This window comes from Euprymna scolopes, chromosome 6 (assembly GCF_053919585.1).
Source record: "Euprymna scolopes isolate OS-2025 chromosome 6, ASM5391958v1, whole genome shotgun sequence".
Lineage (NCBI taxonomy): Eukaryota > Metazoa > Mollusca > Cephalopoda > Sepiida > Sepiolidae > Euprymna > Euprymna scolopes.
In genome coordinates, this window is record NC_136487.1 from 121,077,252 (window position 1) to 121,101,151 (window position 23,900).

The 23,900-nt window shown below is 31.8% G+C and overlaps 1 protein-coding gene across 2 annotated transcripts in view; it reads right to left on the reverse strand.

Moving 5' to 3' along the window:
* Positions 1–23,900, reverse strand: part of LOC145277922 (ubiquinone biosynthesis protein COQ9, mitochondrial-like) — an 88,542-nt gene that overhangs the window by 62,146 nt on the left and 2,496 nt on the right. Inside the window, exon 2 of one of the 2 annotated variants that reach the window (XM_080129989.1) lies at positions 204–2,235. The exons of the other annotated variant lie outside the window; for it this stretch is intronic. Within the exon in view, the coding sequence (XP_079986115.1) occupies positions 324–2,171 (1,848 nt within the window). The 5' untranslated portion in view covers positions 2,172–2,235 and the 3' untranslated portion in view covers positions 204–323. Of the gene's footprint in view, positions 1–203; positions 2,236–23,900 lie in introns of those variants that run through there. 2 annotated transcript variants of the gene reach the window in all.

Consider the following 23,900-nt stretch of genomic DNA (forward strand, 5'->3'; position numbering starts at 1 on the left):
CCAGGAAGAAAAAAGGTGGAAAGCAGAAAAGAGGAGGCCAAAGTGTAAGGAGGAGCTTAAGACAGAAAGAGGCAACAGACCAGTTTTGCAGTTGAGGTTGGGAGTTCAAATGAGACCAGGGAACAATTTGTTTTTAATATGAAATAATCAATCAAATATAACCAATACATTTTTATTCAATACTCAATTATATGACAAGAAAATTGGTTTTATTCATTTATTAGTTCAGAAATTTATACGACAAGTACAAAAAAAGAAAAACCACAAACCAATAAAAGAATGATTTAAAAGAAAAAAACAATTGAATCTAGAAAATATTGGTTTCAAGAATCTGTCATTTGCTGCTGCTGTTGAAATATTTCTCTTATCCGACACATCAAACTCTCCATGACATCAAACATATTGAGGGCAACATTTATATCTTTTTCTTGTCTCTCCGGCGGCATCTTTGGGGTTTGTTGATTGCGGATGCTCACAGTCACTTCAGGCCCCTTTTCTTCCTGTGGTTGACTCTCTCTGTTTTTCATATTTTTCAACTCTAGTTTGTAGTGAGCTCTCGACATATCAACAGCTGTCTGCATCGGGGTAAGGAATTTTTTTTCCACCTCGGGGAGAAGAGTCCAGAAGCCAGTTACATTAAGGTGGGGTGGGTCTCTCAGTGCCAGATATCGAACAAAATTCATGGCACTGATGATTCGATCAGAATTCTGCAGCAGGTCAGTAGTTTCAGCATTGGGCAAATGCAGGATCAGGCGCAGCAATTTGTGGAGTTTGTTACCCAAGAATATTTGGTTATCGACGGATTCACTCTGTAAGCACACGTTTAATTCCTCCTTGAGGAGTTGGATGCAGTATCCCAAGATACCAGGGTTGTCGAATGTCGCAAACATGCATTCGTATAAACGGCACCGACCTGGACATTCAAATTTTTTTATCATATCTGTGAAGACGTTTACACTGAGTTTCCGTATATTAGCAACAGGGCAGTACAACATGACCCGAGTAAGTTTTGAGAGCAATTGGACATAGATCTCATCTTCAAGATAAAAGATGGAAAGCGAAGAGGATTCTATGTTTTGGAGACAGGTGATAAGGAGATGAACACCCTTGTAGAGGATCAGAAACTCTGTTCGGTCTAGGAGATAAATTATATAAGGAAGACAAAATTCAAGAATGTGATGAGGAGAGTATACCCAGGGTACACTATCTAAACCCTGGTGCTCTGTAAACACAAGGTACAACAGACAGCTAATAGATAAATTAGATATATTTACTTCATCATCATCATCATCACTCTCCTCCTTATTTTCTTGTCCTATGTCCAAACCATTCTTCTCTTTTTCATTTTTCTTCCTCTCTCGGTTCATGTTGTTGGCGACAGTCTGTTCGACCAGTGAGAAAAAGTTGACATTCAACTTTTCTAAATAAGATACAGCAGATTCTGCACAGACACGGCTCTCTGTTTTTGCCCTCATCTTTTTTGCAACATCTGGTGGGGCAAGATCCATATAGATGAGCGGTCTGTTTAGCAACAGCAGCAGGTGCTTGCTGAGTATCGTCGCCTGGTGAGGCAGAGATTGACGTCTGCCGCTTGCATCCTTGACAGAAGAGGCAGCTTCCACAAAGGGCTCTAAAAAACTGAGCATTGCAAGACTTAAGTCCATCAGCCGGATTACTGTGGGGTCGCAGTCCAGTAGCTGCTTTTCGTCCCCATCGAGGATATTATCTTCAGGTAATTTAATCTGAGAAACATAACTATACACAGCCTGAACACTATCCTTTAGAGAAACCTGGCATGGTTTGGGGAAAGCCAGAAGACAATCACGGAGCGGTCCGAGGACGGACTTGAACTGAGTGTCATCCACCAAGTAGCCCCAATTTTCTAATATGGCCAAGAGTAGAAGACGAGGCTTTCCAGTCTGCACCAAATATTTCAAACAACGTTCACAAGTCTCAAAGAATCCAGGATTCTCTTCAAGATTTGCCTGTGTGAGGCATTGCACAATGTCACTAGCTACATCGAAAAAGATGGTTTGGTCAGAGTATTTGCGTTCAAGAACGTACGTGGTCAGCCCCTCTGCATCCTTGGAGGAGAGGCATTCTTTGATTTGGTGGTATAAGAGATCCGGATTGTCCAACTTGGCAGAAGCCTCGAGTGTCCTGTCCTCCATAGTTAACAGAATTGTAAACACCACTAACCTCACTAAAATTTATGCGTTCACACGACACAGCAATCTGAAAAGCAAAACACAAGAGATCAAAGTTGGGTCCACACATGAATGACACGATTGGTTTAAAGAGTAAAAGATGCTGTAAACTACAATGTCTTATATTTCTCATTAGTTTGTATGTGGCTATGTATTCTTCGGAGATACCAAATCTGTCGAGGAGGAGGGAACAGGATGGTTGTGTGTGTGTGTGTGTGTGTGTGTGTATATACTAGCAAAAGTACCTGTTGTTGACTGGGCTCAAAAACAGCCTACAGAAAATGGACTCTGATTTATGAAAGTATTATAGGTTATGAAAAGGAAGGGTTGTAAAGAGATAGCTTTGAATTTGGGGGTATCAAAACCAAAGCAAAATATGGTGAAAGTAAAAATAAAATAGATAAACCCCATAATTTATTATACCATACCTGTTCACACTGAAACACTTATCACAATATTCTGTGGATCTATATTAAAAAACCTTGTTAAACTTTGTGACATATTTCCATTCTATGGAGGTCAAGTGCGAACGAACACCCCATAATTTTATCATATCAGATTTATTCAAACTGAAACATAATTATCAAAGTATACTTACGCAGATAGATATGAAAAGTTTTTAAAGTTTGTGCCTATTTCAATTCTATGGAGGCCAGGCGTGAACGCAGACCCCACAATTTTATTATACCATCCCTATTTAAGATAAAACAGACTTATCAAAGTATTCTTATGTACATCTATATCAAAAACACTTATAAACGTTTTTTTTTAATTTTTTATTTCCATACTTTGTGGACCCCACAATTTTAATAAACCACCGTTCTGCCAGATCAAACATACCCATTCCTGTGTCTCGATACATCTTCTATCATCATATGTAATCAGTTTTTTAAAAATAGTCAACCATATAGGAGCTTATTTGTGACCACACACACACACAGCTTTATATTATAGATTAAATTGTGATTCAATGAATTTCAAAAAACCCTTATTGAAATGAAGTGTTTGAATTTCATATCAAAGATTTTTATTATTCTAAGCAAGACAAAGAATACTTTAGAAAATCAATCTCCTTAACCTATAGGGTTTCGATGTCTACCATCTCATCATAGGAGAGAAAATATTAGCAAATGTTTATAAAGGTATGTACTAGTGGTGGGACGATTAATCGGAATCGGAATCGTTAATCGTAAGAATCGTGTATTTTGGGAGGTATCGGAATCGGAATCGCATCGTTAAAAAATACCTTAATTTTCCGATTCCTTCATTACGATTCTTTTAGTCTGATATTGAAAAAAAGAAAAAAATTTCCTGATATTTCTAACCGCAAGAGAGAAATAAAAAGAAACCAAAGAAATTCATTATTAACAGGGCAATGCTTAGTGCCCCTCCCTTACAAGGTTCATTCATTCAGATCTATTGTAATCAAAACTACAAAAGAGTTAACTTGAAAAGAAGTATGCAGGGCTCTACATTGCGAGTAAAAATAAAAAAAACGCTTATCTTTTTGGCGATTGTTTTTTTTTTTTACTGACAAATCTTCTAATAGTGAATGAAAATGCTTTTTCAACTTATATTTTCTTAAAATAAAACGAGCAAAGTCAAATTATTTAAACAGTAAAAGGTTTAATAGAACAATATACTTTTTTTTCTTTTTTTAAAAGAAGGCTTTTGAAAGAAATATCTCTAAAATGAAATTGATCACGTTGTATTATTTCGTAAAGTTTTGACAGTAGTGGTTTCTTTTGAAGTTTCAAAAAAATCGACCCCATACCTATCTCTTTCAAACCTAAAGTTATTAAATAACCCCTTCGTTAATTTAAGGGTAATTAATTCAATTCAGTCAAGTTTTTTTTTTTTAATTTCATTGAAATAAAATCCATTATTTTTTTTTTTCTCCAGAAAGATAAAACCCTGAATTTGATTATATTAAAAGCAGAATAATATAATCTTTTTTCTAGAATTTTAAATTGAAAATTAAAAGTGTTTTGCGCAGTTTTTTGCCGAACGAAAAAGAAATTAATATATATATTTTTAAAAGGTTTTGTAATCAATTAATTTTTATGTCTAAATAATATTTACGATTAATTAAATAATTTCATTTTAAAAAGTATTTATAAATAGAATTTTACTAAGGACTTATAGTTTAGCAATATTGAACCGCATCAACCATGTGTGAATTGAACACAGTCAACCAAAAAAAAAATTCAAAAGAAAATGCGGGTTTGTATTACTGTACACATAGATACGAAAAAGTTGTCAAAAAACAAATCTATAACAAATAAATGTTATCAAAGGCAAGATAAGTTATTTTTCTACCTAACTGGATATATTTTTCGGGTTTTTATTCAATGTAACATGTTTATTCAGCTCGAAAAGCATACAGTGCTTACCGATGTATTGGAAAATTCAAAATGGCGCCCGACACTCTCTTTAACACGGTAAGTTCAGGAAAAGATGTTATAAATAATAAACTATACAAAATACTGCTAGAAACTCGCTCAATATATGTTACCGTGACATATTTTGACATATATTCGGTGTTTTTTTAATAGTATTTTGTCTAGTTTATTATTTATAACACCTTTTCCCGAACTTACCATGTTAAAGAGAGTGTCGGGCGCCATTTTGAATTTTCCAATACATCGGTAAACACTGCATGTTTTTCGAGCTGAATAAACATGTTACATTGAATAAAAACAAAATAAATTACCCAGTTTGGTAGAAAAGTAACTTATCTTGCCTTTGATAATATTTGTTTGTTATATATTTGTTTTTTGACAACTTTTTCGAATCTATGTGTACAGTAATACAAACCCGAAAATGCATATTTGCATTTCATTATGTAAACTTTTATACATTGGTTTCAAAAATTAAATTCTATAATTTTTTTTTGTTAACTACCGGTTGGTACAATTTACCGCCCCATCCCTTTATATTTTTTTCTTTTTGTCTTTTTTAGCGGATTATTTTCAATTAATTATCCAAATAAGTGACTAGCTTTAAAACAAAATTTAATAGTAAATTATTTGTTTACAGATAAACTGAATTTTCTAATATGGCCCAAAGTCCAAAAAAAGTCTTTTTGAAGATGATGAGTTGAAAGCCATTTGCAAAGTCTGTCAAATTAAAATATCGCGAGGAATAAAACCATCTAACATGACCACAACCAACATGTTAAAACATTTAACTATGTAGCATCCAAATAAATTGGAGGAGCAAAATAAAAAAGAAAAAGAACAAAAAATTACCAACTAGTCACTCAGAGCAGTTTTATTAGTGAGGGTCGAAATCGCAGTGTCTTTTTTTTTTTTTTTTTTTTTTTGCCTACGTCACCATCTAGGTGTCACCATTTTTTTTTTAACCCTCCTTAACTTCAAAGAGTAAATACAATATATACAACTAAAAAAATAATTTTTAAAAATGCTGATTCCATTCATGAAAAATTCTTTTAACTAGAAATTAAAACTTAGGTAAAGATAGCTGACTGACAGCAACAGGAGCACTGGTTAACTACTGAACCACGTGGAAAGGTGTGGGGGGGGGAGGAAAAAAAAGGAAATTAAATGATGATAATAAATTATGATAACCGTCTTTGAAAGGCACTAAACTCCTAAAATTTACTTCTTTAAAATTTTAGGCGGCACTCCCCGGCGATTTTAAAAACACTCTCTCTCTCAAAAAAAAAAAAAAAGATTTAATTTTTAAGTTTGGGAAAGATATATTTATTATAACCGAATTCTTGTTATGAAGACTGGATCTACTTTATTGGACGTTAATTTGTGAGATAAGTAATTTTTCAATGTTTAATATGTTTTTAAAGTTTCAATTATCAATCAAATTTTTTTTTATTAATTGCGTTTATTTTTCAATTTATTTAAACAAAACAGGGTTTTAAATGTATTTTTCAAGGTAACAAGCTTCGAAAGAAGTCTAATAAAAAAAAATAACTTAATTTTTAATTTCGACAACCCTGAGAATTTAAAAAAATATTGAAATGTGACATTTTTTTTATTTAACATTTCTATTAGTTCAATTAATTTTCTTTCAATAATTCATTTCACTCAACAAACTTCACCATTTTTTGTTTGTTTTTTTTTTTATCTTTTTCTGTAATTTTGGTAATTATGTTTGCTCAATTTTATCTAGTATTTCATTTGTTTTTTATAGTGGTATCATTTTTATATGTGTTCCTTTGATATACCCTATTTCAAAATTAGTTTGGCTAAACTTATTCTTCACGTTAGAAACAACGTGTAAAAGTAATGAAAAAGTAAGAAAAAATAATAGGTGTTAACTACTCCTTGTGAATTATGGAGGTCTGAAGAACTGCCGTCACAAATACAACTATCAATAACCAAACAAAAAATCGTTTTTGAAATTCCTTAAATTGTAACTTTTCGCTATACCTACCTTGTTGGTATAAAACACAAAAACTTTCGATTAATGGTATTTCTCATATATGGTCGTTAACTTTGGAAAGGTTATTTTGTATCTACGGCGTCATGTCACATGGTATATTGTTTTTTTTTTCATTTCGCATGTTCATTTATAAATTATTAAATTTTTATCTTTTTTATATTTAATTAGTATATATTTTCTTTCTCTTCCGCTATATTTTTTTTATTTAATTCATTAAATCTGTTAATTATGAGGACCAAAATAATGAATCGTGTGTATTTATTCTCTAATTTTCTTGTTTTTGTTCTGTTATATAAATTCTATTTTATTTGTTTTTTCTCTGAAGGATAAATTCTATTTTCTTTGAGTTTTTTTTCTGTATTCCAATTAAGTAAAATAAATTTTCTCTAAAATAAATTTTGCTAATTTTTCCGTTTAGTTTACTATATAATAATTTTATTTAAACCAAAACACGACGGTGTAGACATAAAATATCTCTTCCAAAGTTAGGGAACATATTTGGGAACTACCGACCATAAGTATAAAACTACCTGGTATATTTCAAAACAATAATTCCCTAGGAATCGGAATCGTACTTGGTATCGGAATCGTTAATCAATATTTTCCTGGAATCGGAATCGTATAAAAATTAGGAATCGTCCCAACACTAATATAAACTATAATTATATATATATTTTGTGTACAGAAAGTTGTTAGTTGAGACAGATCATTGGTACCGTCAGTTTCAAGCCTGATAATAAGGCCCGTTTAAGGTATCCTTATCAAGCTCTCTTCAGCCAATATTCGCCAAGAGAGCTTGATACGGATACCTTAAACGGGCCTTATTATCGGGCTTGAAACCGACGGTACCAATGATCTGTCTCAACTAACAACTTTCTGTACACAAAATATAAGTACGCTCTTAAAATTTGGATTTTCCTTTTAATTGAGCACTCTGCTGGAATTCTTTTTCCAAAAAAAAACTAATCATATATATATATATATATATATATATATATATATATATGAATAACGGCATAATTATGTTGCCACACCCATTCTCATCAGATCACTAAAGTTAAGCAGCATTGAGCCTAGTCAGTACTAAAATGGGTGACCACTTGGGAATTCCAGATGCTGTATGTGCTTGTCGCTTATCTTGGCCTTGTTTCCAGTCAATCTTGGGTCCTTCCTTGCCACTAAATACAGTAGACCTCCAGGATACAGTGGTATATATGTTTTTTTCAGGTTACAATGTGGAATACAATGTTTTTCTGGCCCATGGTTACGGTATTTGTTCCACCTTACAGGATTATTTATAATGTTATTTGATTATATACATGTGTATTATATACTGTACTGTATTTTGTTACTAATTTTTAATGACGTATACCGGGGTTCTACTGTATGTTTAAATATGATAATTTTGTATTTAATATTATAGAGTCAATTCTCTAGTGACTATTATATATTATATTGTACTCAATATGTAGTAGGGATTTCAAAAGTTAAAAAAAAAAAAAAAAATATTTTGTGTGCCATCAATTAGAATCAAAATCGAGACCAAAACATAGAACACTCCAGCCTTAATCATTACTGATGGGCTATGTCAGAATCAATATAAATGTGTATATTTGCACATGTGTACAAATAAAGTTTAGTTGACTTATGCCGGTCAAGTTCCAATTCTTTTCAATTTTGACCCTTTAGCAGCTATTTTTACCAGCTGAAAAAGCAAGAAAACTACAGTCCACAAAAAAAAAGAAATGCAATCATTTGACCTGCTGACAGCCGCTCTGCAACCTTGTTTCTTGGAGGAGATGCACTTTGGAAAAAAAAAAAATTTGGAGACAAACATACAGACATAGTAAGTTTTATAAATTAGATTTCTCATAGTCTGTTCCATTTTTTTTCTGAAAATACGATTTCACTGAATTTTTATATGGATCTTTGTTAGGATCAGGTGCAACATACTATATATTACTGTATCTGTTCGATGCATATTAACAGATTAAAAGAGATTAGCATTTAATGCAAAATTGAGCACAAATTTAATCATGTTCAACCATCAGTTTGGAATAGAGCATAAATTCCAAGTCTATAACTTTTGCACGTTTTTTAGAATGAAATCTGTTTTCATAAATAAGCTACAAAAAAAAATATTAAACACATTTTTATTTGATGACACCATGAAACAATTGCAGCGAGATGATGAAATACATTGATTACTGGTGGAGATTTGGTAACTGTCTGTCTGAAGCCAAACTCCTTGTTTTTATGCAAATTGCTCAAACGCATGAAGCCACTAGATATAAAGAACTCAAAAGAGGAAAATACTTCAGGGTCAAAAACTAGCCAACAGCAATTTTTCCTCCTTTGTCAGAAATTTCACTCATGAAATGTGTGAACTAAAGGAAGAACTACATGGCTGTCAAAAGTAAATTCAGGATCCATTTTCTATTATATAAAGTAGGATTCCTGTCCATTTGTTCAGTTTTCCTGTTTCCCACCTGACTACAACCTGGATGTCTTCAAGTCCAACATAAACAAATTCCTGATGAATTGCCCCCTTAAGTAAGACACTTTATCAAATCTCAACACTAACATACTGTACACGCAATAACCCTTATCCCCGAGTGACTTCCAGGCCTTGATAAGTGGTGACCACCTTGTAAAAAAAAAAAAAAAAATAGATAAACAGGTTCAAAAGTCTAGTTTTGTATCGTAAGAAAAGAAAAATTGGTTCTTGTCCAGAATTCCCCCTATATTAAAAAATAAAAAAATCTGTATGATGTATGGGTACTTGTACAGTTTAATCAAGACATTAAAAAATGAAAATATTGAAAAAAAATTTATATTGTACATACCCGTTATGAAATGAAGTTCTCTGAAAAAAAAATTCATTTAATTTGATCAAGTAGTTTTTTTTTTTTTTTTTACAGAGGAAAATCAAATTTTAATAAGATTGATCTATCATTGCCATTTAGCTGTTTACGGACATGAGGAGGGAGGTGCCTTTAAACGAAAAATTGATTAAAAAAGGACAAAATGAAAAAAGGATTAAAAAAGGATGCAGAAACTCTAAAATCAGTGTGTGTGTGTGTGGGGGGGAAACTAAAATATTTATCTAAGTATTTTTTCTGCTCATGTTTCAAAATAATCTCGTCAGATTTTGATAAAAACTTTAAGCGGTGATTGGAGTTATCTCCCTCTGGGACTCCCTTCTCTTAAGCGAAAAAATAGATGGCCGATACCAGATCAATCTCATCAAAATTTGATTTTCATCGGTAAAAAAAACAAAAAACAAAAACAAAGCAAAAACTGCTTGATCAAATTTAAGTGAATTGTTTTTGCATGAAAACTTTATTCCAAAACCAGTACATACAATTTTTTTTCTTCAATATTTTCATTTTTTAATGTCTTGATTAAACTGTATGAGTACCAATGTATGTACCTGTGACTGAATGAAAATGCGTTTAAAAAATTAGGGGAAGATTAAATCTGAACAGTGTAAGAAGATATGTATAGAATGGTAGACTTAAATGATTATGGCCACGGAAGAATGGACGAGACATCCTACGTTAGTAGATGTAAGATAATTGAGGTAGAAGTTTCAGTTTAGAGGAAGGTCAAAAAAGCAGGGGGGGGGTGGAGAAAGGGATAAAAATGTACTTGAAAGAAAAAAGGATCAATAAAGACCTGACCAAAGATAGGTTACTTTGGAAGTCAACTTCTTAAAGCCGTCCAACACATGCCAGTATGTAAAACAAATGTTATGATGATGATGACTAGTGTTTATGTTTTGTAAATATTTATTTGTAAATATTTATATGGTCGCATTAAAGTTTTTTTTTAGGTTCCTGATTATAGTATTTTTAAAGTAAGATGCAAGTGTAAGCGATGAAATTTGAATGGTTGAATTTCTATGGTAGGCCAATTTGTTCATTTTCGCATCTCACTAATAAAAATTGTTGCGTAACCTATATTACTTGTTTCTTCATTGTTAGAACATTTTTTAAACCAAGTAACTGAAACAATGTGCTTACATTAGAGATGGCTTTTCATGTGGTAGGGACATCTCCAGAGGAGATCCTAAATTACTCTAAATATGATTCAAAGTAGGACTGGCTCACAGAACCGCATTTGCCCTCTAGTGTCTCCATAACAGCGGAGTTACTATTAAGAGTATCTCCGAAAAAACTTGAGCACATTCTGTCTACTCATCCGTCGGCTAATGTTGACAATGTTGAGTGGCTGGCGCACTAAAACAGGATGACGAGGAAAGGTACAGTCATGATTTCTCAATTGCTTATGCAACTAACACATTGTTCACGAACCCACCCGTATGCCTGATATGCATGGACAGTTTGCAAGTCTCCTTGACCTTTTTTTTTTTTTTTTTTTTTTACATATTGCTCAAAATTGTACGCATCCTCCATTCTGTCTCCATTGGGATCTTCTGGTCACTCAGTTTTTTCGGTTAAGATAAAAACAAAATGTAAAACGTCCTTAGATGTATCTCTCCATCGTACTGTATATCAATACTCCATGACTGATTGGGATAACTCCCGAACATTTATCTCAGATATACCTCTGCATTCCATGTTCAAAAAGAATGTATCCTCTATAGTATTTGACCTGATGGAATGATTAATTGTCAGCATAGACTGCTTCATAACCTCCAAGAAATTCCAGCAAAAGCCTAATAGCCAGCTGTAGTTCACTCCAGAATGTGCCGCTGCCATTGCACACAGAAAGCACGGTTTCCATTGCTTTCAATGAAATAGATGTTATGAAATGAAAGCCACATTTAGAACTGCTAGCGACCATTGTAAAAGAATAATAAAGAATGCGAGAGATTCCTATGTTCTGTTTAAATTAGTACAAACCGCCGAGAAACATATTCCTCCGGACTTTATAGTAAGTATATACCGCGGTAGTTAAATATTGACATTGTTATCTCACAAAGAAAAGAACTTCGATCTGGCAGTTTTAGTTGAAATAAGACATTTATTCCAAACTCCAAATCTTGGTTTTACAAGTTTATATCTTTTCGTTACGTGGTTAACAAAACTCTGCCGTGCCGAGCACATACCTTTTCTCTTTCCGCGTCGACACGTCTGCTCAAATTCAGTCCCCCGTCACGTGGGGTTTTCATATCTGTCTCGCCAGCATGTGCTTCGCTGTCGCCATTCAGATGATTCCGAATTTCTCTCTTCTTTTCTTCCATCGCTGTGACGACAACTCGCACTACGACTTGGTCATTTGCATACATGAGCTACCGTTGCTGCTACATAGCCTCCATGGCTCCGTTTCAATTGAAAGAGTTCATTATTATCCGTAGGGTAGACACTCCACGTCGCATACTATATCAAATATATTACTGTATGTTAAGTTTAAATTAGCTGAGCAGTGGCGTGATGCTCACCAGTTTTGGCAAATAAAAACAGGGTCCTGAAAATAGATGTGTCCTCTATCCTTACCGTCATTAATGAACCTGAGATAATTTTATCAGCATCTGACAAAGCAAAACTCTTTGCCAAGAACTTTGCAGCAAATTCTACCCTTTTTAACTATCCATCGTATTTCAGGGCTCTACATTGCGAGCGAAACAGTCGCATTTGCAAGTGACTTTTCAAAATGGCGACTAGAAATAATGAAACGATTATCTTTTGGCAATTGCATTTCTTTCACTGACAATCTTCCAAAGCTCACCACTAAGTGAAAAATATATTCTCATTTTTTTTTTTTTTTAATAAAACAAAATTATTAAAACAATAAAAGTTTAATAGAACAATATATACACTTTTTTTTAACAAAGGCCTTTTAAAAAAATATCTGAAAAAAATCAGAATGTTTATACCTTCAAGTATCAACATAAAATTTGTTGCATATTTAGAATTACACTTATTAAAAAAAATACAGAAAAATCTTTATGATGTACATACTCATCACAAGAACGAAGATGTCATATTCTAAAAATCATGTGGGTTTGGCTAGTCACTTTTCTATTTGGCTAGTAAACGAAAATATTTAGTTGTCAAAAGGTCAACTAAAGATAAATTTGTCCGTAGAGCCCTGTATCCCCCCCCCCCCCGTGTCTGAAAGTATGCTATGCAACATACAAACATCTGAGCATGCTGTTACCAAGCTTATTAAAGACCTTGATTTCATTAAAATAACTGGCCAGGACGGCATTCCAATCATAGTGCTTAAAAATCTTCAACCAGAACTAGCTCCCATACTTACAAAGCTGTTTGAATGTTGCCTTAAGGAGAAATGCTTCCCAACACCCTGAAAAACTTCAATCTGCCCCATATTGAAAAATTCTGGAGATCAGTCATCTGCCTCTCAATACAGACTAATTAGTCTCCTGTGTATCTTCAGTAAGTTGCTAGAATCTGTGATAAATAGAGAAGTGGTCAACCATCTTAGCAGAAATAACCTACTCAGGGACATACGATATGGTTTTCGTTCTGCTAGATCTATTTCAATATCACACAGGATTAGTGAATCTTTCAATCAGGGCTTTGTTTCTAGAGCAATAGCTCTTGAAATATCCAAGTGTTTGATGGGGTATGGCATAAAAGATCTATTTCACAAGATTTTCAGCTATGGAATAGCTGGAAATGTTCTCTTAATTATTAAGTCTTTCTCTCTGATAGGCTTATAAGAGTAGTTGAATCAGGAGAGTATCAACGCTGGAGTCCCTCTGGGGTCCATCCTGGGGCCAAATCTTTTTGATCTTCATCAATGATCTCCCAAATTACATTCTTAGGTCATTTGTAGACATTTATGCAGACGACACCCGACACCACAATCTATGGCAACACTTCAAAGGTCAACAACGACCAAGATCTTTCTGATTCTTTCTTTTCTGATCTTGAGAACATGGTGCAATGGGGAAAAGGGTGAGTGATTAATTTTAATGCATCGAAAACCAAGCTTTTCCCTTTTCATCATAATCGCTCTAACTGCCATCTGGCCCAAATTGAAACGAATGGCTCTCAATTTGGGGTAGTACCATGTCTTAAGCTTCTCGGACTACCTTCCCTCCTAATCTGAAATGGAACACATACATCAAATCTGTTGCCAAGATTGCTGGAAAAAATGGTGGGATCATTCTACCACTCCAGTAGGTATCTCATTGCAGATATAATTCTCTATCTGTACGAGTTAAATGTCCTAAAATGTAATACTGTTGCCACATCTGAGAAGCTGCTCGGCGCGCCCTATCTTGCCTTAATAGAGTTCAAGGTCGGCTTTGAAACCTAGTAGGCAATGTTCTTTTCTCTTCCCTGCAACCTCTTTCCCACAGAAGAGATGTTACGAATTTGTCTCTGCTCTATCATTATTTTTATGGCAAGTGCTCGTCTGAGCTTCAATCTATGCCCTCCTCCCTTGCCAAACTTTCACAAAAAACACTTGTCTAGCTACAACCACTGTCAACAATTTCACCCACTCTCTATCTGTGCCCAATTCTAAATGCAGATTCCATGAACAAAGTTTCTTTCCTAGAACTGCTCACATGTGGAACACTGTTCCATTTCTTTCCTAGAACTGCTCACATGTGGAACACTGTTCCATTGGTCTGCTTCCCGGTTGATTACAATATGGTAGCGTTCAAACCCAACATAAAAAAAGTTCTTGTTGAGTCGTCCCCTTCAATAATCCAAATTCTACACAATCTACACCATTAATGATTACTAAACTACCACCATACATTCATTAACCCCTCTCCTTGAGTGGCCTTCGGGCCTTGAAAAGTAGAGACTACCTTGTAAAAGAAAACAAATTATGAGTTCAGAGTTAATTAAATTTCTTAATGCACCGCTGATTTTATAATCCGTGGGGATTGAATAAAAAAGTGCCTTATAGTTTAAAATTCCATACAAAAATTTGGAATTAAAAATAAGTTTCTGATAAAGTTAATTTATGGATTTAGTTAAAATTTAAATAATGCCAAGTTTTAGGAATTAAAAATTAATATTTCCTAAAATAAAGAGAAATTTAATAGAAATAATTTAAATATTACTTTTTATCGGGCGACAAATTACCATATTGAAAATGAATAAATTGTTATCAACAAGGAAAGTTTGTCACTTAGAGCCGTCCATAGAAAGCGGAAGGTGTTGTCTGCTAAAATGTGATGTTTTCTTGATATACATATCTAAGTCTTTTTCATAATATTTCAAGCCAATGGTAAGACTTTTAGTTGACTGATGATTAAACCAAAACTTTAACAAGGTATAATGTATATTCGTACTAAGTTTTTTTTAATGTTTAATTTGACTGTTTTTCTTGTAATTATGAAAAAATTGCCGACATTGTTATTTTTTGTCATTTTTTAAGGTTTTAACATTTTGTAATGTTCAAATCAAGTTTTGTCAGTTTTATAGAGTTTAAAACAAATGTTTATATGCGATTTAAACGCTGATCCTTCTACAATACAGAATAAAAATTACAATGAATTAATTTCATTTTACCAGTTTTTACTTGTATTTTTTGGGTAATAAAAAAGACCCTAATTTTCAAACATGCTGGAAGCTGGCACTCGCGTCTCAATTGAGGCATGGAAGCACAGAATGGATAAACTCGTCTTGCTGAAAACACTATCAACAATTCCCCCCACTCTTTATCTATGCCTAAACCTAAACGTAGATTCCATGAACAAAGTTTCTTTCTTAGAACTGCACGCCTGTGGAATTGTCTTCCGTTTTCCTGCTTTCTGGCTGACTACAATATGGTTGTCTTCAATCTAATATAAATAAGTTCTTGATGAGCCGTTCCATATAAGTTATCAAATTTACCGAATTTTCATTACTAATGATTACTATATTGTCCAATTTCTACTGTACACTCTTTAACCCTTATCCTTGAGTGGCCCCTTGGCCTTGATAATGTGGTGATGCCTGTGTAAAAAAACAAAAAACAAAAACTTTTCAAATATATTTTATGTTTTTTTTTCACCCCCTTATAATAATATATAAAAATACAAACTTTTTTATCAATTAATCTTATATTTATTAATCGCATATCTTTTCAAATAACTACGTTTAAGTTAATGTTATGTATTTTGTTAAACTATTTAGATATTTAAAAGATATATCTATTTATAGAAACATGAAAAAAAAAAATGAATGTGTCATATTTTTTTTTACAGTTTTAGCAGTTTCAAAAAGGTGAATTTTAGTTTTTGCCTAGAAAGATTGTAATAGATTATGCAATTTTAAGAGTATATTTTAATAAAGTACATTTAAAAATAAAAACGTAATTATATTTGAAAAAACAAAACGCAAATATATTTGAAAAAATATATTAAGAAAAATATATCTTAATATTTCGCCCAAATATATAAGCAAGCAGTTTTGAAGAATAACACAAGCATTGTATCCGTTTTGTGCTTCCATAACTCAGATGCGGATGCCAGCTTCTAGCATGTTTGAAAGTTCAGGTCTGGCTTTATGTACAATTACCATTTTTTGTTATGGGTGTTCAAAATTAGTGTCATACCTATCTTTAACCCGAAATCGTGGTCGTAATACAAAATAAATAAATAAATAAATAAATAAATAAATAAATAAAAAAATAAGAAATAGGTAAATTTATATAAGTACACTAATTCACGTAAAAATAAGATTCTACTTTTTTTTTTTTTTTTTAGGTGATTCCATGTAAACATCTTGGAAAACCCGACGATGAAAATAAAAACAGAAGCAAACAATTATTTTCAAACTTAAATATGGGAATCAGTTTTTCAACACAAAATGATCACCGATTTCTGAACCATATGATCACATTCTGAAAACCAGTAAAGGATCATTTGAAGTTGATGGTAACGTTATATATATATATATATATATATAATATATGACACATCCTCCCTTAAACCCGGAGTCCAAGGTAGTAAAAAAGAAAAAAAATAATTTGACCACTAACCGTCAGTCCAGGTGACAATACACAAAAAGAAAGAAACAAAAAAAAATCTCTCCCAACAAAATTGATATTCAATAGATTAAGGAAATGGCTAAGATTTAACTAAACAAGATTTAAATACAAAAACTGTTTAGATGTTCGATGTGTGATAGGACCATTAGAAATCACTATATAATCTACAGGAATCATAAAGCTCAATTTTGTACTTTTCCTTAGTTATTACAGTGTATTTATTCAGTGTTGGCCAGTGGATGGTTTAGAGAAAAATAATTGGAATCAATTTCGCAATTTTGTTTAAATAGTTGTTTTAAGACACACATCCTTAAAAAATAAATAAATGAAAAATAAATAAATAAAACACACCCACACAACTATTATGTTCAACCTTCCACCCATCCTTAAATTTATGACTTTAAAAAAAAAAAAGAAAAAAAAATGCGTATTAAAAAAAAAAAAGCATTAAACTTTATAAATAAATAAAACGTTGTTTAGTAAATCGTTATTTTTTTACATTTCCATACACCAAACATGGATATAAATATCACTAAAACATCCGCTGGGCCATAAGCTTCATTTCGGTACCTAACTTGCCTGAGTGGATTGCCTATAGGCCGAGACAAACTGCGTCACACACGCACACAGACAATACGAAAATTTATAATAGGATGTATTTAAATTACCCGTCCGAGGGTATGTAAAATTATTTTAAATGGGTTGTACATTACCCATCCTAGCGAAGTTAATTCTTTCATATACGTGCTGTAGATTACCTATCGTAGGGAAGGTACAATTATTTCATACAGGTAGGTAAAATATTCTTTTGCTCGAGGTAGCAAATGATACATAGACACCAAAAATTCCTCTATCCTAACAATAATAGGCATGTTCAAAAGTAACTTCAATTTTCTCATTGTTTTATACAGTCTCGAGCAACGCCGGGTAGCCCTGCTATAGGTGTGTCAGAATTTTTTGGGAATTTTGACACCCTTAACACAAAACTGCGAATAAAATATACAAAACTCCTAATTTCTCTTTTTAAAGTGGTTTGTTTAATTTCTTTGTGGAATATACTTCCAAAATAAACTATTAAAGCTTTTTTGAAAAATAATAGAAATATTATTTTTTATTTTTTATAAAACAGTGTTTACAAAGTGTCTGCGCGTGCTCATGCAGCCATTTTTTCTTCGTAATGAAACGAATTGAATTTTACGAGTTAAATTTTTTTCAATTTTTTCAATTTAAAAATCTATCAAAATTTTTCTATTGGCTGAATTTTTAAGATATTTTCAGGTTTAATGTGAAATGTTATGCTCTTTCCAATAAACCGAATATAATATTCTAGACAAACGTTTTTTTTTTTTTTTAATTTACCGCCCCACCCTTTTGAAATGTCTATTAAAATGAAAATAATTAATTTTCTCAACTAAGATTTATAATCACAAATTGAAGATAAAGATCAATAAATAAAATAATCTAATTTAAAACAAAAACAAACAAAAAAAAATAGTTTTGTGCAAATTTACCTGTAAAATCAAAAGTTTAAAACCTTTTTTTAAAACCACATTGATTTTTTTTGATTTTTTAGTGGAACCTCATATTTTAAAAATATTGTCTAGTAAATATTAAGCACTTACTATAATTTTTTTTTTTTTTTCATTCAATGTTATTTTATTTTAGATATTTAAAAAAAAAAAATCATTCCGTAAAAAAGAAATAAAATATTTTAAATCAAAGACTCATGCATTTCTTTAACAAAAAAAAAAAAAAAAAAAAAAAAAAAAAAAAAAAAATCGAAAATTTTGTCGAGGGGTTTGTTTATAAAAGTAAACTTACTTATGAGTGAATGTGATCATTTTTCAAGTACGGTGACCCATTTTGACTAACTTTTGTTGGCAGCAAACATGTCAGAAATAGAAAGGGGAGATTAATTATGGCACTTTTAGGCAACCGTAGTTCTCAAAGAAAGGGAGACAAACCACTCTGTGACAATCTGATACAATTTAAAGTCATGGTATTTTTGAATCCTTGCTTAAAAATTATTTTATTTAAAAAGTACATGGAATATGACATATAAATATGGATAAATTCTTAACAATGAAGAATGGAAATACCCATTGATTAGTATTTTTTATAGGTAAGTGATTTTTTGGAATTTATAGATATTTATTTTATTTGAAGTTAAAATTTGTTGATTTTCTTAAAATCTTTTTTAAAGATAACAGAATTAAAAAAAACAAATATTGCATATTTTGCCATTAAACCTGTTATTTTAAAATTTGGTCTTTGCTCCTTTAATTGAAAAAAAAATTAGGATTTAAATTACATTTTTCAAGTAGTTATAAGGTTTGAAATATAATAAGTCTAATTATTCAAGTTTTTATCACGCATTTTTAATTGCGACTGCTAGCCCTGCTAGTCTATAATATAAATCCCACCTGTCTGTTTAAATGTGTTTGTATGTCTGCCTAAAACTTTTGACAGAGGCGACGGATTTTCAGGAGATTGGAATCGTTATGAATTTTGACCCTTCGGATGACAAATATTGAAAAATTGGCTAAAAACATTAATTACTTCACCCTCAACTGGGAATTTTTCTACAAAGAGGTGTTGTTTTTTTCGCTGATATTTTCGAAAGTCATCCCCTCTTTTCGATTGACTAGCCTTAATTTAAACATTTGTCACTTCTGGTTTGGTGATGGGCGCAACAGCAAAGATGTCACTTTTTTTTTTCACATTCTTTTCCTCCTTCGCGGTACGGGTTCGAGCCTGCCCTCCTGTTATTTTTTTTTTCTCTCTTTCAACACACACCTTCAAACACCCGGGAACCCAAGCCAGTCTATGATATATAGAGCAAACGTCTGCGTGTTTGTATGTCTGCTAAAAACGTTCGACAGATGAGTCAAACAATGACAAAATTGATAACATTAGAAAGATCAGACTCTCGGAAAAAAATATCGAAAAATTGGCCACGATTAATTTTGTCTGGGTGAACTCAGTGATTTTTTGCAATAGGGGTCATAAATATTCCAAAATAATCCAATGTTATTTCTATGTAATTTTAAACATTTTCAATGTATTTTCTATATTTTGGAAAAAATGCTGATTCATGTCGCCGGAAATGTCAGCTCTCGTTAATGGCAATTTTTTTATACTTTAATAAAAAGACTAGGTTAGGGTGAGTCTACATTATAACACAGAATAAAATACTGACTTTCAAGTAAAAAAAAAAAAAAAAAAAATGGGTCCTATGTGATTATTGCGTTTTAAATAGTGAAGTATCTAAGAATCAAGAGAAACGATAAAGGAAGAAAAAAAAAAAATGATTGAAAATATTTACAGATAAAAAGAATAAAAAAAGTTGCCTTGTTTACAAAACAAAATGATGGATTTTAATATGAACTGAAAATTGCCGAGTCATTACACCAGAAATGAGGTAATTTCTCTACATTTTGACAGGTTATTTTCTTTTAGTATTAGTTTAAAAAAGAAATATATCCTAGCAGAAGACCTGACATTGCCCAGGATTACATGAGATAGATAAGAATATATACTAGCTGAAGACCTGACGTTGCCCGGGACTGAATGAAATAGATGGAAATATATACTAATAGAAGACCTGATGTTGCCCGGTATTAAATGAGATAAATGGAAACATATACTAGCAGAAGGCTTGGCATTGCCCGGGCTTGAATGAGCCAGGTGGAATATATACTAGCAGAAGGCCCGACGTCACTCATCATTGAATGAGATAGATGGAAATATATACTAGCAGAAGGCCCAGCATCGCTACTTGAAAGTTTTTATGGAAATCACTCCAGACAAAGTATGAAGCCATTGGAAATTTTTTATGGAAATCGCTCTAGACAAGGCATGAAGCCACTGGACATTTTTTATAGAAATTGGTCCAGACAAGGAAAGTGTTTTTTTTTTTTTTTTTTTTTTTTTTTAAATCGCTCACGACAAGGCATGAAGCCACTAGAAATGTCTTATGTGAAGGTGAACTGGGCAAGTTTCTGTTGGGGGGGGGGGTCATCCACATTTTTCTGAATTTTCAATGACGCCTTTTTTCAAAAAAAATTTGTCGTCAGTAGTGGGGAAAGAATATGAAACTAATGTGGAATTGTATAATGAAGCAAGGGTTGTCTAATCACTAACCATGTCAATGTATTTATGAATTAATTTGAAACTCCTGCTGAGGAATCTTCCAAAAACATAATTTTTCTTAAAATTATGTTAATTGTGAGGAAGGAAAGAAACCCAGTAATGTTGAAATTTATGGTGAAGCAATGGTTGCCTAATCATTAACCAAGACAATGTATTTATGTATCAATTTGGAAATCTTAATGATTCATCTGCTAAAAATGACTTCATCTTTTTAAAATTATGGTTGCCTTGGTGGGAAGAAATTATTTCATATATGTTGTAAAATAATTGTCGAGCGTATGTTAAATTGTTTCATATATGTATTTAAATTACCCGTCCGAAGGTAGGTAAAATTATATTAAACATGTGTTGTACATTACCCGTCCTCGTGAAGGTAAAATTATTTCATATACGTGCTGTAAATTACCTATCCTAGGGAAGGTACAATTATTTCATACATGTGTAATGCCCATTCTAGGGTAGATAAAATATTCTTTTTCTCCAAATGGCAAATGATACATAGACATTAAAAATTCCTCTATCCTAAGAATAACAGATATTCAAAATCAATTTCAATTTTCTCATTGTTTATATGGTCCCGAGCAATGTCGGGTAGCCCTGCTAGTTATTAATAAATTGTTTTTGCTTATTTTTTCAATGTCAGTGTAAGCAGTGATTTTAACTGGCTTTTTTCACTTAAAATTCACTTTATTTTGAAAAGGATTGATTTAATTCATCGTTACAACACGTTTGAGAATAAATCGAGTCATCGTGTAAAAAAGTAAATAAATATTCTAAATAAATAAGCACTTTTTATTACAACAGAATAGGATTACCTAAATTAATGGATATTTTTATAATCTTCAAAACGTAACTGTGACCTGGTAGACCAACAAAAAACATACCTTTAAAGACTTGTTTTCTATGAGTTTTCGGCTATGCTGAAAACGAATATCGTGGTGTTCATATTTGTAAAATTTTACTTGGTTTCCACCTTAACATTTTCCCTTAAAATGACGACGCAAGATTTTTGGGCATGCTGAAAACGAATAGCGCATTTAAACTTTCTGCAAATAAGTAGTTTTCGGGATATTAAGCAACGCAATTCTTTATGTTATAAGTGGTACTGGTGGCCATTGTATGCGCAAGCATTTTTACAAAAATATGTTTTCCGCTATCTTGTTTAATGGACGAGTTTTCGGGGGACGAGTTTTCCTAAATTCGTTACACAACACCCTCTCATGTTAAGAATGGTTTCCTAATTATTATTTCAGCGTGAGATGCAGTATGCACAAAACCTAGTTTTCTACTTTATCGTTTTTCGTAGTTTTTAAACAGGTTACTAATTTCGACATGACAATTAAGTAGATACGTTTGGTTTTAATTAAAATTAAATATATCGATTTACACTCTAACAACGGAGAAGCAACTGGTTTTCTATTTTATTTCAATTAATATTCGAATTGATAGTAAATGAAAAAAAATTCCATGTGTATTCGATATCGAAGTTATGTAAGGGCAAAAAACACATACGATGTTTTGTCAATTGAGTAAAAAAAAAAAAAAAAAGCAACCATTAACTAACTACATAAATGCACGTATTTCGCAACCACAAACCGACAAAAGGATAAGTCGATCTCGATCACTATTTATGGGGGTAATTTTATTTCGAAGTTTACACGTCATTTCATTAATTGAAAGTTTTTTTTTTGGGGGGGGGGCACTTCTAAAGAATTTGAACCGCACTTAAAAAAAAAAAAAAAAAAAAAATGGAGCGCTTCTATACTATTGGGGCAAATTTTCGGAAATCGTAATACTGAATTTCACATGAAAACAATGGTATCTTAGGATGATTATTATGGTAATCATGAAGAAAGAGAGAGCCTGTTTCCTCCGTTTGCCTATAGGTGGCGTTAATGTCTGTCCACCCAGTTACGGAAGCACAAAATGTATATAATGGCACCGTTGAAATAAAAATAAATGTTTTTATTATATTTTAATTTTAAACATTTTTTTTTTTTTTTTTTGCAAACATATTTAAGTTTTATTTTGTTTTGTTTTCGCAAACATATTTAAGCTTTATTTTTCCAAACATTTACGTTTTGTTGCTGGTTTATTTTCAAACATTTACGTTATTTTTGTTTTAATTTTAATTTTTTTTTTTTTTTTTTTTGCAAGCATAAATTAAATGTTTTTGCTATATTTTTCTTTTAAACATATTTATGGGTACAACCGTTTTTCCGCGAGTATTTTTTACGTTCTTATAATAAAAAAAAAGTCAACGTTTTTTCTTTTATCTTTTTTTTATTGACCCCCCCTCTTTTTTCTTAATTTTTCTGGACTTATTTTACTTTTTCCGCGAGTATTTATATATATATTTGAAAAGGGATATTGTAAAACCTGAATATTACTTGAAACTACTATAAAAAATAAAAAAAAATAACGTGGTACAATAAGTGCATAAGCAAACTTTTCTAAAAGAAAAATATTTCAAAAATATTTAGTTTATGCCTGCAAAAAAAAAACAACAAAAAAAACGTAAAAACAAAAAAAAACGTAAATGTTTGAAAATAAACTAGCAACAAAACGTAAATGTTTGGAAAAATAAAACTTAAATATGTTTGCAAAAACAACAACAACAAAAAAAACAAACGTAAATATGTTTGAAAAAAACAAAACAAAAACAAACTTAAATATGTTTGCAAAAAACAAACAAACAAAAAAAAAACGTTTAAAATTAAACATTTATTTTTATTTCAACGGTGCATTATATACATTTTGTACTTCCGTAACTGGGTGGACAGACATTAACGCCACCTATAGTCAAACGGAGGAAACAGGCTCTCTCTTTCTTCACGATTACCATTATTATATCCTTATATCCAAAAGTTACGAAAATCGATAAGGTAGAAAATTATTTATTAAAGAAAAACAACAGACACAGAGTTCAACAGAGAGGTAAATTTGCGTTTTGATTTAAACAAGATAGCGGCAATTTTTCACCTGCTAACACAAAGTTGTTTTGTTTAATAATTCAGTAATATTCCGTTAATTCCGACTACATAATTTGGAAGCTACTATTGTAATTTATTAGAATTGACAAAAAAAGAAAAAAAAAATCAGTTGAAACCAGTTTTTTTTTAAATCTGAAAACTCCATTTATCGACTACAAAATCTCAATTCTGTAGAAGCGCCCCCAAAAATAGTAATCCA